Source organism: Danio rerio, chromosome 13, assembly GCF_052040795.2.
Source record: "Danio rerio strain M-AB ecotype USA chromosome 13, GRCz13ab, whole genome shotgun sequence".
NCBI lineage: Eukaryota > Metazoa > Chordata > Actinopteri > Cypriniformes > Danionidae > Danio > Danio rerio.
This window is the reverse complement of record NC_141033.1, coordinates 413,054-430,442: the sequence shown is the minus strand read 5'-3', so window position 1 is coordinate 430,442 and position 17,389 is coordinate 413,054. Positions and strand designations below refer to the sequence as shown.

Below are 17,389 nucleotides of genomic sequence, written 5' to 3'. Positions count from 1 at the left end.
TATTGAGCAATGCATATGTTGCAGTTCTGGGTATTTATGTGCATAGTCACATTATATTATTGTCATATTATTATGTAAGTGTCACTTCAATCATTCATTTATTTTCTTTAACACAGGGAGAACATGCAAACTCCACACAGAAACACCAACTGATCCGGCCGGGACTCAAACCAGCGTCTTTCTTGCTGTGAGGTGAATGTGCTACACCACCGTGTCACCGCCCTAAGTATGAATTATAATAGTTACTTATATATTAGATATATATAATAGATATATCATATTTTACATATAATAAAGCCTGAAATGATTCATACTCAAGGTAAACTCTGACTTGAAATTTAAATAACAGCCACAATGAGGACTTTTGTACATACTTTTTGGAGAAAGATAATGAATATTGTCTTTTTTTGTTTTTTTGGTAAAAAAAAAAAAAAAAAACTTACTAGTTAAATAGAAGTTACTTAAAGTCAGATTTTTCCAGGGGTATGAATATTGTAAATATAACATTGTTTATTATTTGTGCAGTCTCCAGGCCGGCAGGGGTCGCGCGTGTGTTCTGCAGCGGGAGATCAGCGTGTGTTGTTCAGTTCAGCACATGTAGAGCTGCAGCGATATGCAACAGAGGGAAATATAATGTGCTGCTCTTCCTCCTTGTTTAAAGGTTTATTTGTGTGGATAATAACACAGATATATTAATAATATCTCCTACTGTCGACACTCCGCGAGGGATGAGCCATGAAGAACCGCGGCGGTTATAATATTGACCCGAGACTCAAACACAGAGTCCATCAGGTAACACACAGCTCTAATATACTAACTTACAGTGTTTTTCTACCATACTATAGACTATAATCATGTAAATATATATTATAATATTTACAACTTTTAATGTATGAATGCTTCAGTATACTGTATTATTAGCTAAAGTGATAAATACTGTAGTATACATGAGTGTTGTTTACCACAGTAAACTGTGGTGTGTTGTAGTATAATATACCCTACAGCTGTTGAAAACTACATGCCCAGTTGTTTATGTTACTGTAGTTGTGGTGCTACAATAACTGACTAATAACCCCAACAGATTAATTCAGTATGGTTAAAACACTATTGTGTTTACTATAAATCACTGCGGTAAATGTAAAATAAGATTGAAGAATACAGAAGAGTAAACATGTAAGTGATGTAATGCTCACACACAGTGAACGTGTTAAAGTATTATAAGGACGGTGATTAACATCATCTGAGTAAAAACTGTACTACAGTGCTTATTACAGTGGATCAGTTCACTGTAGTTCATACTGCAGTATGCTGGAGCATTCATTAACATAGTTGTACACACAAAACAAAACTATGGTGTTTGCCAAAACATTACTACAGTATTTCTTGCTGTGAGGAGTGTTTAGGAATCAGATCTTGACCTCAAAATCCTCATCAGTTATATATCTGAAATCAGATTTATCTTTCTAAACCTTATTTAAATTTAATCTAAATTTAAATTGGGAAGGCGCAGTAGGTAGTGCTGTCGCCTCACAGTGTTTCTGTGTGGAGTTTGCATGTTCTCCCCGTGTTGGTGTGGGTTTCCTCCGGGTGCTCCGGTTTCCCCCACAGTCCAAACACATGCGCTATAGGGGAACTGATCAACTACACTAGCTGTAGTGTATGGGTGTTTTCCAGAACTGGTTTGCAGCTTAAAGGCCATCCGCTGTGTAAAATATATGCTGGAATAATTGGCGGTTCATTCCGCTGTGGCTATCCCTGATAAATAAAGGATTAAGCTGAAGTAGAATGAATGGCTGGTCATTTAAATGTGCTGTGATCTCTTGTTCTTTGATGGATTTTTGCAGGTGCAGTTTTAAAACAAGTTTAATTTTGACATAAATTTGTTGATCTGATGGTGATCAATAATATGTAATGTAATATATTGTTGTTTTTTGCATTAAAATAAATATATATATTTTTTCATTTTTTATTTTGAGTTTTCAGAAGAAAATACATATATATCTTACAAAATCTCTCATACAGAAAGAGACTTAAAGATCTTGTATATGCTTTGTATTTTCTTCTCTTTAACAACAAGAACAACTATGAACAGTAAAACATGGGGAGCTACAAGTCCTTTAGAAGTATTCTTTTAAAGAAGAAAAGATACTTATTTATACAATGTTACATTTAGGTTACAGTTCAAGAAAAATTCGGGCATATTGGTGAAATATACTCAGTCCATTTACTCCAAATTAGAAAAAAGTATTCTGTTTGTGTTCTTAATGAAAACGGTAGTTTTTCCATGACATATATAGTGTGCACTGTATCAATCCATTCTTCAACTGTAGGTGACTCTAAAAATAAATATTTTTTAATGATTTTTCATAAAGTTGATTTCATTAAGTTTCATTGGTTTTTTTGTGAGTTTTATTTAATATGGATTTTCTTTTTTTATATAATAAAAAATATATAAATAGTTTTTTAATGTTTTTTTTATTTAAAAGCTGGTGAAATGTTATAAGGGGGTTGCCTTTACTCACAAAGACGCCATAACTGTTTATATTTCTCTGTGTTTACTTTATGCTGGTGTTTATTTCGTGTTCCAGTACCTGAAAACACGTAATGATCAGTATGTGGACGTTTCAGCGATGGCGTCTGAGCTTCAGCAGCAGTTCCGGTGGGTTTCCTCCAATCTTTTTTACATACCTTTCATATAATTTTACATACCTTTTCTCTTAATTCAAAGGACAGTTGTTTAACCTGGTTTTTAATTGTTGGTTTGTGTTTTTGTATTTTTTTAGGATTGAGTACGGCCGGAGGAACAGGACGGCTTTCAGGATTCAGGTGGAGAAAGGTCTGGATCACTTTGCATGAAACCTGTGCTTTAGAGAGAAATCTTGTACAGCACTTAAGGGATTTGTTGTAGATTTTAAGAGTTGCATCCAGGATGTAAGATTGAGAAAAACATTCAAAATAAGTTCTATAATATACACAGCTATAGTCAGAACTATTCGCCCTCCTGTAATTGTATTTTTCCATTATTTCCCAAATGATGTTTCTCAGATTCAGGAGTTGTTCACAGTGTTTCCTCTAATGTTTGTTCTTCTGGAGAAAGTCTTATTTGTTTTATTTGGGCTAGAATAAAAGCAGTTTTAATAGTTTTAAAGCAATTTTAAGGTCAATATTATTCACCCCTTCAGCAATATTAGTGTTGGATTGTCTCCAGAACAAACCACTGTTATACAATGACTTGCCTAATTACCCTAACTTTACCCTAATTACCCTAGTGAAGCCTTTACATGTCACTGTAAGCTGAACACTAGTGTCTTGAAGAATATCTAGTCTAATATTATGTGCTGTCATCATGGAGAAGAGGAAACACATCAGCTATTACTTTATGCATGTATATAAATATCCCCCTGGGGTGTAAATAAAGCATGATGAATGTAGTGTTGATGTGCCATCTGTGCAGTGTTTGCGCTGATATGCAGCGAGTCTGATTCTGAATTCTCTGCTCTGGAAAACAAACATCTGGCAAAAAGAGCGAGACGCAGCCCAGAGGATGGGTAAACACACACACACACACACACACACACACACACACACACACACACACACACACACACACACGCAGTTTCCACATCCATCATCACTTCACTGTATTATTACTCTGCTGTTTGCTCTCTTCATTTGGTGCTGATGTTTTCCAGCGACGGCAGCCACGTCACAGCGTCCAGCACAGACAGCGAGGACGATATTCCTGAACATGAAGTAAAGCAGCACGTTAACCGCTACACAAATACCTGATATGAATGCTGTACATTAATTAAAGGCACAATATGTACCATTTCACATGATGGACGTGTGCATAACCTTTATTTTAATATATGGGCTCTTATGTGTGCTTATGAAAACTGTCAGTTGTGTCATTTTAAAAGCGAAGATGACATTGTTGGAGATGTTTTTGTTTTGACAACTTGACGTTACCAAGACAACATAACCTGTCATAAATCTGTCATGAACTCGATTGTTATGAGGCTGTTATAATCGTGTCATGAATTTTATAACAGCTTTGTTAATAGTTTGCTTCTCTTTAATTACAGTGGCACAAGTTAACTTGTCGTTAAAATATGATTAAATATTAATGATGCTGTTATGGTCGTGTAATATTAAAGTTAGAGTACTATTGACTCTGATAATGAGACCGTCTTTATGACAGATTCAATTTGCTTTACTAAAAAGTTATCAAAAATATTCATGACTGATTTTCCCAGTACTGGGTTGCAGCTGGAAGATCATTCACTGTGTAAAACATATCCTGGAATAGTTGGCGGTTCATTCCGCTGTGGCATTCTCCTGATAAGTAAAGGGACTAAGCTGATGGAAAATGAATGAATTAATTGTGAAAACTCTGTCATCAGTTACTCATCAGTTACAGTTACTGACCCCTTACATTATTTCTCCAGCACACGAATCACATGAACAGTTCCCTGACGTCACTGTATCAGAGAGGAGCAGCAAACGCCAGCAGCAGCTCGACGACTCAGAGGAGCCTCAGCGACGACTGGATCATTGATAAAACTGGAGACCGAGGACAGGAGAGCATCCTCATCGATCTGTGTGAGGAAGAGTCCTCCAGCACCACGGTACATATCAGATCTCTGTGTTTTACCTGCTGCTGACAGCTCAAATCAGTCAGGGAAATCTCGCCTGTTAGAAAATAATGCACACGTGAGGTGGTTTATTGAAGCATCATTCATTCATTGATGCATTTATTTATTCACTTAAGTATATTTATTCATGCATTTATTTGTTCTTCAACACAGTCATTCACTCATGCATTCAATCGTGCATTTATTCATGCATTCATTTCAACATTCATGCATTCATTTATTCACACATTTATTCATTGACATTCATTCCTTAATTCATGCAATCATTCATACATTTATTCATTCATGCATTGACACATTTATTTACTCATGCATTCATTCGTTCATTGACACATTCATGCATTGACAGTCATTCACTCGTGCATTCAGTTGTGGATTTATTCATGCATTCATGGGTATATTCATGTATTCATTCATTCATACATTCATTTATTCAGTCACACATTAATTCATTCATTGATGCATACACACCTTTATTTGTGTAATCATTCATGCATTTATTAATTCAAGTATTCATTCATGCTTGGACTCATTTATTCACTCATGTATTCATTCATGCATTTGTTTATTCATTCGTTCACCCATGCATTCATCCATTTATTGACACATTCATTTAATTATGCACTTATTTGTGCATTTATTCATTAATTGATGCATTTATTCATGTTTATTAATTCAGTTATTAATTATTTCATTCATTCATTCACTTTTGCATTCATTCCTTGATGCATTTGTTCATTAATTTATTGATTCATTAATTCACTTAAGCATTCATTCATGTGTTCATTTATTTATTCATGCATTGACACATTCATTCACTCATGCATTTATTCATTGACACATTCATTTATGTGTTCATTTATTTATTCATCCAATCATTGATCCGTGCATGCATTCATTCATTGACACATTCATTCATGTGTTCATTTATTTATTCAGGCATTGACATATTCATTCACTCATGCATTTATTCATTGACGCATTCATTCACTCATGCATTCATTTGTGCATTTATTTGTTAATTTAATCATTCATGCATTCTCTCGTTAATTCTTTCTTTCTTCATTCAATATTTATAAAGAATCCATTATTTATTTGCCTCATACTGTAAATAAAAAAGGTCAGAATGTTCAATACCATAGTCCTACATGAGTACAGTAAGTCTTTGATCGTTTTCAGAATCAGAGAGATTCATCAAAGCTGGAGAAGGAAAAGAAGAGTGTAAAGCAGAAGAGGCAGAAGAAGAACAAACTGGAGGAGGATTCAGAAACCAGTGCTGGAGTACCTGCTAAAAAGAGTGAGTGATCATCACACAACACACATGAGTTCTGCTGTAGCAGTCTTCAAGAGCATCTATCATGCAGGAATGACTTTCATAAGGGCTTTAAACCTGGTTGTGTGTCAGCAGTGTGTGAATATCTCCAGCCTCTTATGCCCCGCCCACTAGTGCCCATCTCTCCATCTCATTAGCATGTCCAGCAGGCCTGAGTGAGAAGCAGCCGTCTGTCCATTAGCCATTAGAGCGTTTGAGCTGCTGTAGATGATGTCAGCATAGACTAAGAGGATTACAGATGTGGAGTTTTAGATGAACAGCGACAGAAGCATCAAGCACACACACACACCTGACCAGCACTCACAACACACACACTATGCTGACGCACAGCCATCTGTAGCTCCGCCCTCTTCTGAAAACAGCACCATCTCATTTGCATTTTAATATATTATAATAATAATGTTGTTGCAGGTGTGTGTTGCTTTTCTTACATGTTTCTGGTCCAAATATCTACAAACTCTTAAATCAAGAAGCATTTTCTAGACCAGCACATAATCTAGTCTTGTTTTCAGAAATAATTGGATAATTGTAAATATATTTGGACTAGAAACCAGACCCAGACTCTGCGTATGAGAAGTGTGTTGTTGCAGTGTGTAACGGATGGTTGTTCTGCTCTTCAGGTAAGGTGAAGGGGTTCGAGCTTCAGTTCTCTTCAGTCAAGTTTGAGGATTTCGGTGGCAGCGATGAAACTCTGGAGGTTTGAGCTCTTCTGTTGTGTTTCTCCGTCTGTCCTGCTGGCTTATGTGTGTTTGACTCTCTCTCTCTCTCATTATGTGTGTGTGTGTTGTCCAGGAGGTGTGTAAGCTGCTGATCCACATGAGGCACCCAGAGGTGTACCAGCGGCTCGGTGTGGTTCCTCCACGTGGGTTCCTGCTGCACGGCCCGCCCGGATGCGGGAAAACACTGCTGGCTCAGGCTGTGGCTGGAGTGAGTGACCACACACACACACACACACACATATATAGAGACATGCACATACATACACACACGGCGAGAGAGATACACACACACAGGTTTGTGGAGTAAAGGCTTGTGCGATGATTTTTGCTGGTGATATCTAAACACCTTCAGCATGCGCTGGGGCGGTTAGCTGTCGAGTGTGACACAGCTGGGATGAAAATCAGCACCTCCAAGTCCGAGGCCATGGTGCTCCACCGGAAAAAGGTGGTTTGCCATCTCCAGGTTGGCGGAAGGTCCTTACCCCAGGTGGAGGAGTTCAAGTATTTTGGGGTCTATTTCACGAGTGAGGGAAGGATGGAGCATGACATTGACAGGCGGATTGGTGCAGCAGTGATGCAGTTGATGTATCGGTCCGTTGTGGTGAAGAAGGAGCTGAGCCAAAAGGCAAAACTCTCGATTTACCGGTCAATCTCCGCCCCTACTCTCACCTATGCTCATGAGCTTTGGGTCATGACTGAAAGGACAAGATCTCGGATACAAGCGGCCGAAATGAGTTTCCTTCACAGGGTTGCAGGGCGCACTCTTATGGATAGGGTGAGGAGCTCTGACACTCGGGAGGAGCTCGGAGTAGAGCCGCTGCTCCTCCACATCAGGAGAAGTCAGCTGAGGTGGCTCTGGCATCTGTTTTAGATGCCTCCTGGACGCCTACCTAGGGAGCTGTCCCAGGCATGTCCCACCGGGAGGAGGCCTCGGCGAAGACCCAGGACATGCTGGAGGGACTCTTGGCTGGCCTGGGAATGCCTCGGCATCCCCCCGGAGGAGCTGGAGGAAGTATCTGGGGAGAGGGATGTCTGGGGTTCTCTCCTGAGACTGCTGCCCCCGCGACCCGACCCCGGATAAGGGGATGATGATGATGATGATTATCTAAACAACACTAATGTGAGTGTTCACACTGATGTGCTGGACTTACTGATTGTGTCTTGTTTCTACTCCAAATATCTGAAGATTCTTCCTAGACAAGCGAAAACAAAAGAAATAACTCAGAAATAATTTGCCAGAATAAGCTGTTTTACCTTAAAACACGCAAAATAATCTCATGTCAAAACTAAAACAAGGTTTTGTGTCTCTCTCTCTCTCGCTGTGTCTTTCTCAACTCAAGTCTATTGATTGGCTCGACAAATGTTGCGAATGTTTTGCCAAAGCATTTAGAAAGTTTACATTGAAAAGTAAATACATGTATAATAATTAAGAAACATAGTAAACAGTAAATAAAAAACAGATATATATATATATAATTTAATGAAAAAGCATAAATAATATATCATATATATATATATATATATATATATATATATATATATATCAATAAAAATATCAATAGATATCAGAATAAACTACATTTAACAATCAACATTCTATTATAAAACAGTAGTAAAACAATATTACTCGGTATATTTACAATGCTTCATTACTAATAATCTCTCATAATAATTCCCTCTCTGTCTGTCTGTCTGTGTCTGTCTGTGTGTGTGTGTGTGTGTAGGAGACCGCTCTGCCGCTGCTGAAGATCTCTGCTCCAGAGCTGGTGTCTGGAGTGTCAGGAGAGTCTGAGCAGAAGCTGCGGGAGCTGTTCGAGCAGGCCATCGTAAGAGAAACACACAACACATTTACAGCGCTACAATCATTCAGTTCAACTCAACTAAAGTGTACTAGTCACAATAATCATGGCTTCAGATCAGCTTCACATGAGCTGCACATCAATACATCACAGTCACCGTCTGAAAAGGGAAGGAGTTGTGTGGAGGATTGGCAGCATATCAGCGTAATTCACCTGCAGTTATACAGTGTCTTTCCAAAACAAGTCATATTTACATGCAGGAGTAATAATAATGATGCTGCTGGGTCATTTTCATCCTCTCTGGGCTGATTTTGAGTCTTTATTTGGCCACAATGTCTCTGTGTGTCAGCAGATGTGATGATTCTTGCTGACTAATCTGACTTTGACACACATTTGGGGAAAATGCTCTGAATATTTTCAAGAACTCCTCAACACACTGTTCAGACAGACTCCGCTTTGGTGATGTTGCTGCTGTTTTGCCCCATTGACTTCCATTATAATCACATTTATTGACTGTAAAGCCGTGACCACAGATCATCCTGCATTACTGACTGCTGCTGGTTTCCCTGTTGAGTTTGTTAATTTATTAATTAATTTAATTGTAGTTTATAAATTAGATTTTATTTATTGGTGTGTGTTGTTATTTGTTTAACTGTGTGTGTGTGTGTTCTGCAGAGCTCCGCGCCCTGCATCCTCTTCATCGATGAGATCGACGCCATCACACCCAAACGAGAGACGGCGTCTAAAGACATGGAGCGGAGGATCGTGGCGCAGATGCTCACCTGCATGGATGGTGTGTGTGTGTGTGTGTGTGTGTGTGTGTGTGTGTGTGTGTGTGTGTGTGTGTGTGTGTGTGTGTGTGTGTGTGTGTGTGTGTGTGTGTGTGTGTGTGTGTGTGTGTGTGTGTGTGTGTGTGTGTGTGTGTGTGTGTGTGTGTGTGTGTGTGTGCGTTCTCTAGTATCTGACATGCCCCGCCCATGTTTGTGTGTGTGTTTGCGTGTGTTTGTGTGTGTAGTAAATGTCTAGTCAAATATTAAATGCTGCCATCATGGCAAAGATAAAAGAAATGGGGTATTAGAAATGAGTTATTAATGAGTTATTCTAATTATAAATGTGTTGGAGAAAATCTAAACAGGAGGAGAATAATTCTGTGTATATCTAGATTTATAGTCATCATGCTTGCTGTGATCAACTCTTTACCTTGTTTGTGTGCGTGTGTGTGTGCGTGTGTGTTCATTCTTCAGACCTGAACTCGATGTTGGAGCCGGCTCAGGTGCTGGTCATCGGAGCCACGAACCGTCCGGACTCGTTGGATCCGGCTCTGCGGCGCGCCGGCAGGTTTGATCGTGAAATCTGTCTGGGGATTCCTGATGAGGGCGCACGGATGAAGTAACTCAACACACAGCGCTGCACACAACACTGACTGATGAAGCAGTGCTTCACTCAGTAATATTCATTTCCGACTGCAGGATCCTGAAGACTCTGTGCCGTAAAATCAGGCTGCCGGACGACTTCGACTTCAGGCATCTGGCGCGGCTCACTCCGGGGTATGTGGGAGCAGATCTGATGGCGCTGTGTCGAGAAGCAGCCATGAACGCCGTCAACAGAATACTGCTGGAGCCCACCACTGAAGACCAGATCACACCGGTACACACACACACACACACACACACACACACACTCACACACACACACACACACACACAACCTCAACAGAGGAACGTCCAGCACTTTATTACAGCAGAACAAAGCCTATCAGGATTATGAGCAGCCTGACTCTGACACTAACTGGACCAAACAGTGAGCTCTACATTTATTAATATATTTATTCAGATCTGTTCAGTTTACTAATATATTATATATTGTTATTTGTTAATATATATTGTTAATATATTGTTCATTATTAGTTTCTGTTAACTCACTGTGCTATACTTTACTGTACCATATCTTACTATACCATACTCTACTACACTATTCTATACCCTATCATACTATACTGTACCCTACTACACTATACTATACCTTATCCTGCTATAATATACTCTACCCTACTACACTATACTGTTCTATACTCTACCCTACTAAACCTTAGTTTGCTGTACCCTAATGTACCATACCAAACAACAGTATACTATACCATATGCTACCATACTGTACACTACTACACTATACTGTACCCTACTAAACTTTACTGAACCCTACTACACTATACTATACAATACCCTACTATACTGTACCCCACAATACTATTATATACCCTATACTATACCTTACCCTACTGTACTGTACCCTACTTCACAATACTATACCCTACTACACTGTACCATACTAAACCCTACTATGCTGTACTCTAATAAATTATACCAAACTACACTATACTATACCTTACCCTACTCTACTGTACACTACTGTACTATACCCTATTATACTATGCACTACTAAATCATACTATACTATACCACATACTACTATAATCTGCCCTATTATACTAAACTATGCTTTACTTTACTATACTGTACTTTGCTGTGCTGTTCTACACTATATCCTACTATACTAAACAACGCTCTACTATACCATACTATACAATGCTAGACTATATCCTGCTACCATGTACTATACTATAAGATACAACAGCCGGTGTGAAGTGTGTAAATGTGTGTAAATGTGTCATTTGTCACACTTGTAAAGCACTGTAAAAGTTTGCAAGTGCATCTGCAGATGGCTGGTAGCTGTAAGTGTGTGTGTGTGTGTGTGTGTGTGTGTGTGTGTGTGCATCAGTGGTGTTCCTAACAGCAGCTTGTTTCTCTGTCAGACATTAGCTCTGGCTCGTCTGCTGGATCTCCTGAAGAGCAGTGTTTCTCTGAGTGAGGATCAGCTGGCGGCTCTCTGCGTCCTCATGTCAGACTTCAGCTCTTCATTAGTCAGAGTCCAGCCGTCCGCTAAGCGTGAGGGGTTCGCCACGGTGCCGGACGTCACCTGGGCGGATGTAGGAGCGCTGCAGGACGTCCGTGAGGAGCTCCACATGGCCATCATGGTACAGCTTTACTGCAGATATTCACACTACTGCTGTTTCAGCTGGATCTGACTCTGACTCTCTCTGTGCTGCTGATAAACTCAATGCATCTCCAGCAGATTCTGTGCCGGTGGAGGAAACTGCACTTAGCTGTAGACAAAGTCATGTTTAAATTCCAAAACATTCATCGAGAGCGTATACAGCAGTTTATTATTTAATGAGTAATAATTACAGCAGACAGTATATTTAATCAGTTTATTGCATGTGTGTAAGGATATATACACGGTAGTCAACATTCATAGTGGATCATCACCAACCTTCACTGGAACTGTCCTAAATCTATTGTCCTAAATCTGTTGAACACTCATTACTGCTACAGTCTGATCAACTCTTTTAATCCACTTTAAATGTTGGCAGAGCGAGGATATTTCTCACACTATCTCCCACTCCATTCCTATTCTGGAGAAACTCTTATTTCTTTTTGTTTATTATCATATCTGCTAGCATACCCTACTAATCCCCACTATACTATACCCTACTATTCTGCACCATACTACTGTATACCCCACTATACTATACTATACCCTACTATTCTGTATCATACTATACTACACCCAACAATTCTATTCCCCACTATACTCTACTATGCTATACTATATCCTACTATACTATACCATACTATACCCTACTATGCTGTACCTTCATATATTGTACCATACTACCCTAAACTACCAACCCTACTATACTATACTGTACCTTGCTATACCCTACTATACTTTACTGTAACTTACTATAATAAATCCTACTATATTGTACCCTACTGTACTGTATCATATACTGTGAGGGTCTCAGTGAGGTTCATCGCCATCGTTGACTATTAAACTGCAAAACATTTCAACTGATAAAACCAAGAATAAAAACTGAATTGTGTGACCAATATCAGATATTTATATAAAGGATATTATTCATTAATATTTTAGAATGATTATTTATAATAATATTTAAACACACACACAGTCATAATTAACTATTATTTATTTATATATATATATTTCTCGTCTTGTTTTCCTTTATTTGTCCTCAGCTGATTACATGCCTGTACTACACGCTACTGTACTCAACATTCCTCGTACAGTTTTGATGTTGGCAGAGCGAGGACATTTCTCTCAGTATCTCCTAGTATATGCTTATTCTGGAGAAAGTCTCATTTCTTTTAGTCTGTATATAATATAAAATATATATTTTCATTGTAATGATATTATTAGCCTCCTTCAGAAATAGTTTTTTAAATTTGCTTTGGTGTTTTATGTCTCCAGGCTCCCATCCAAAACCCGGAGCAGTTCAAGGCTCTGGGTCTGAGCGCTCCCGCTGGACTCCTGCTGGCCGGACCCCCCGGATGTGGAAAGACCCTGTTAGCCAAAGTCAGTCCATATTCAGTTCAACTTAATCTTAATCTCAACATGGAGAACACCTGAGTCTGCTCCATCATCTTGTGTGTGGAAGCAGCTCCAGCAGCCAGAACAGTGCCTTGATGAGGGAGATCTGAATATATTTCCCTTTTCTTTTAGCTTCCTTTGCCTTTTAGATTGTTGCAGAAAATGAGCCCTGTGATGTACAAAATGTTCATACAGTTATGTTTATTGCAATATTTATATTCATACAATTTTTCTGATTCATAGTTATGTTCATCTGGAAATGTAAGACGCTAACACTCTGGCAACACTTTATTTTGGTGTCCATGTGACATGCAACTAACTTGAATAAGTACACATCATAATTATTAGTGTGTTATTATTATTATTATTATTATTAATAATAATATTTTCCTCGGTGCTTAAATGTAAAGTGCATTGTATCAAGTGCAGTGTAGAATAAAGCTTAACCCACCAGTGTAACATTGCATTACAAAAGGCTAAACGTAGGTTATAAACCAAATACATGACTATAACATAATGACTGAAAATGATTATAATTAATCATTTGTTTGCCTGTTGACTAGCGAGTGGACGAGTTACATGTCAGCACAGCGTCTGTAGTCGTTTGATTGCGTGTGGTTTGGGAACGGTGTAATAATGTGCTCAGTTTGCTGGCAGTACTCTTCATCAGTCTCTCTGTGTCTCGTTACAGGCCGTCGCTAATGAATCCGGCTTAAACTTCATCTCTGTCAAGGGTCCAGAGCTGCTGAACATGGTGAGTGTGTTTTACACTCAAAACATTTGAAATTCACAATCCAAATCCATCTAAAGGTGCCATATGACGAGAAAACACCCAGGCGATGCTGAATAATAAGAGTTCAGTATGTGTAAAAGAGCACACCTTGAGCCAGTGTAAAATCACTGTGCCAGTCAATCGATGAAGTGGATAAACACATCACCGCATTATGTGGGATTACATACGTTTATCTGTTATTATTATTTGCTGGCATGGGGTGGATTTGGGGCTTGTTCTTTATAATGTGGAAAACTGAATAAAAACAGGCCAATCAGAACAAAACCCACTGTTAATCTACACAGGGCATTAATATTCGCACCTTAGGCTGCTTTTGATTGGCTGTAACATTTCCGAGTGGGATTACAGCAATGATCAATATTTTACTTAAGCTCATTTTACACTTACCATGCATGTGAGACTCTTATTTTGAATAAAGACTAAACCGCACTGTGGTATTGCATCTGTACATTTGCTTACAACGCGTCACTGACCATAAACAATAACAGGATTAGTTCATTTCTCTACTATTAAGCAGACTGCAACACGTCTTCATATGCAGCGTCTGATTCCTGCACTTCTAAAAAGCTTTGTGGAGAACTTACAAAGCCTACTGTGTAGATATCAGAGCGCAACGGGACTTAAACGGCACCTTTAAAGAGAGCATGCATGAAGGTCAAATAAGAGGTGAAGAAAGGATTTAATGAAGTGTGTGTGTAAAGTGTGTGTTGTGTTTGTGTGCAGTATGTGGGCGAGAGCGAGCGCGCCGTGCGGCAGGTCTTCCAGAGAGGCAGGAACTCAGCGCCCTGCGTCATCTTCTTCGACGAGATCGACGCTCTCTGTCCTCGCCGCTCCGAGCACGAGGTGAGAAAACACCGAGCAAAACACAGTCTAATGCAGAGAGCTCAGAGTTTACGCTTCTGTACTTTCTGTGTGTGTGCATCTGTATGTGTGTATTAGTGTGCTTTATGAGGACATGCATGATGTCCTCGTAATGTAAAACTCTTGAAGATCATGCTTAGGGTGTTTTGACGTTCAGTGTGTCCTCAGGTGTTGTGTGAGGGTAGGGTCATATAGTAAGCTCTTCTTACAGTATAAAATACAGTACAGCTATGGAGAGTCCTCAGAAATCACTAATTGAACCTGTGTGTGTGTGTGTCAGTCAGGAGCCAGTGTCCGTGTGGTCAATCAGCTGCTCACGGAGATGGACGGTATGGAGAATCGCAGACAGGTTTTCATCATGGCTGCCACTAACAGACCCGGTAACACACACACACACACGTACACATATGCAACACACACACAAAGACACAAATATACAAATGTAGGCACAAAACAAGGACACACAAAAACATACAGATATATATACACACACACACACACACACACCGGACATTTCAGCCTAGACACACACACAGACACAAGTATGGGCACATACACACATACAGACTTGTGAAATCCCTGAGGTGTGTTTCTGTGATGATTGTGTGTGTGTGTGTGTGTGTAGACATCATTGACCCGGCTGTGCTCAGACCAGGACGACTGGACAAAACTCTGTATGTGGGTTTGCCGCCGGCCGCTGACCGACACGTCATCCTCAACACCATCACTAAGGTGCACGCTCACTCGCACTCAGATCTGTCCTCATGCCCTGCTTCTGTTGAACACCAGAGGGAGATACTCTGAAGAATGCTGGAGGAAAAGGATGTTTGTTCCTGCTGTGCAAGTCAAATATAAAACGCCCCCTGCGGGACAACACTTTTGCTGTGTCTTAAATTACAAAAAGTCAAATTTAGGCTTTTGAAAACAGGTCTTCATTTTACTTTGTCTGAGTAAAGTTACTCAATTGAGCTGACATCTGTCCTTTCCCCAATCACTCTAATGGTGAGCGTGTGTTTATCAGCTGTAAAGTCGCCAAGTTAACAGTGGAGTCAATGAAGTGTGCTCTGTTTTGTAGCCAGCCCCCAGTGGCCAGTGGAAGAATTACAGTCTCAGTTACTTCCTTATGAGCTTCAGAGGGAGATGCAGTTTTTTCTCCAGCATTCTTCTGTGAACAGGAGAATGAAACTCTGCTGAAGGACACTAAATGACAGCAGAATATTGATTTGAAGTGAACTGTGTCTTTAATTGTGATCGTCAGGGTGGAACCAAACCCCAGCTGGACTCAGATGTCAGTCTGGAGGAGATCGCCCATGACGCTCGCTGCGAGACCTTCACGTCAGTACATCTGTTCATGAGGACATCATACCTGTGTCACGCTGTGTAAATGCTGAGTGTGTTGTTGGTTTGTGTGTTTCAGAGGTGCAGATCTGTCAGCGCTGGTGCGAGAGGCGTGTGTGAACGCACTGAGAGTTCACCTGGACCCCGCACAAACACACACAGGTAATGTGTGCATATATAATGCAGGCAACATGTACACACACACACACACACACACACAGGTAAAGCACATACACAAACATACACACAGCTAACACACCTGAACCAGAAGCACTGACTGTGTGTGTGTGTGTGTGTGTGTGTGTTTCAGAGTCAGCGAAGGACATCAGAGTGAGCAGAGTTCACTTTGAAGACGCCTTCAAGAAAGTTCGTCCATCTGTGTCTAAGAAGGTGAGTGTTGACCTTTGACCTGAAGGTGTTTACAGTAAGCAAGACTGAGCGGTTCTACGTCATCTGCATCTTCATTCATGGCTAGTTTTTAATATTATATAAAGCTGTACTTGGTGTCATATCATCTTTACTCAACACTGAGCTGAGGAGATGCAGGGTTTACTGTTTACAGGAAGATTTACTCACTGTTTCCTCTCCCTCAACTGTTTCCAAATCATTATGAGTTTCTTCTGTTGATCACTTAAGATATTTTCAAGAATGCTGAAAACCTGTTTTTTTTAACCAGGTTTTCAGCATTCATTCTCAATCTGCAGGAGCTTTGAACAGAATAATTTGTCCATCTTGTTGATTATTAATCACAGTTTCTGATTTATTCCTCTCTGCAGGACCAGTTAATGTATGAAAGACTGCGGGAAACGCTGAGCAGATGACCACCGACTAACATTCATGCACTATAATAATGCTGATGCTCATTGTAGACCAGTGCTTTTTACAGAACTGAACGCTCTGCAGTGGTGTAGATTATAAATCCTGCTTCACAATGTTTTCACACGACAGTATCGCCACTGAAATTATTTTATACAATTAAAATAAAATGAGCTTGATGTGTAACTTGTCTTTGCTTACGTAGAAACTTTCCAATATTATTCTATTTTTTTTAACTTACAGTGAGTAATACTTTAATTGATTGATTATGTTTATGTTAAATTGAATATTAGTTCTAGAGCCTCAGTTAAGCTGAAATATGAACAGTACAGTTCTGTTTTAATATGCTGTATTTACAGTGAGCTCCTGCATTCACTGATGGAAGATTGCAAATGTTCACATTAATAAGCATCTTTCCTGAAGTACATTTAGCTTTACACAGTTTTGTTTGCAGCATGTCTTCACCTTGACTGTTTGAGGTCAGACTGTTTACAGGGTTTCTGCAGCTTTTATCAGGGTATAAATTTAAGACTTTTATAGACATTATTAAGACCATTCTGAATGAAATTTTAGTCTTATTAAGGAGTAAAATCTTAGGATTTTTCTTCTTTCAAATAGCCCAGAGT

At 39.5% G+C, this 17,389-nt stretch overlaps 2 protein-coding genes across 4 annotated transcripts in view; one reads left to right on the top strand and one right to left on the bottom strand.

Moving 5' to 3' along the window:
* nvl (nuclear VCP like) overlaps positions 1–16,942 on the top strand; it is a 37,282-nt gene extending 20,340 nt beyond the window's left edge. Inside the window, exons 1-23 of one of the 3 annotated variants that reach the window (XM_087277773.1) lie at positions 586–792; positions 2,589–2,659; positions 2,784–2,836; positions 3,455–3,548; positions 3,693–3,753; positions 4,449–4,628; positions 5,835–5,952; positions 6,609–6,685; positions 6,781–6,915; positions 8,432–8,533; positions 9,182–9,299; positions 9,751–9,895; positions 9,976–10,153; positions 11,319–11,540; positions 12,836–12,940; positions 13,647–13,709; positions 14,472–14,591; positions 14,890–14,989; positions 15,235–15,341; positions 15,868–15,944; positions 16,027–16,140; positions 16,216–16,337; positions 16,724–16,942. In XM_087277773.1, coding sequence (XP_087133899.1) covers positions 736–792; positions 2,589–2,659; positions 2,784–2,836; positions 3,455–3,548; positions 3,693–3,753; positions 4,449–4,628; positions 5,835–5,952; positions 6,609–6,685; positions 6,781–6,915; positions 8,432–8,533; positions 9,182–9,299; positions 9,751–9,895; positions 9,976–10,153; positions 11,319–11,540; positions 12,836–12,940; positions 13,647–13,709; positions 14,472–14,591; positions 14,890–14,989; positions 15,235–15,341; positions 15,868–15,944; positions 16,027–16,140; positions 16,216–16,297 — 2,379 coding nt within the window. In that variant the 5' untranslated portion in view covers positions 586–735 and the 3' untranslated portion in view covers positions 16,298–16,337; positions 16,724–16,942. 3 annotated transcript variants of the gene reach the window in all.
* Positions 1–17,389, bottom strand: part of nrxn1b (neurexin 1b) — a gene marked incomplete at its 5' end in the record, with an annotated part of 604,334 nt that overhangs the window by 293,498 nt on the left and 293,447 nt on the right.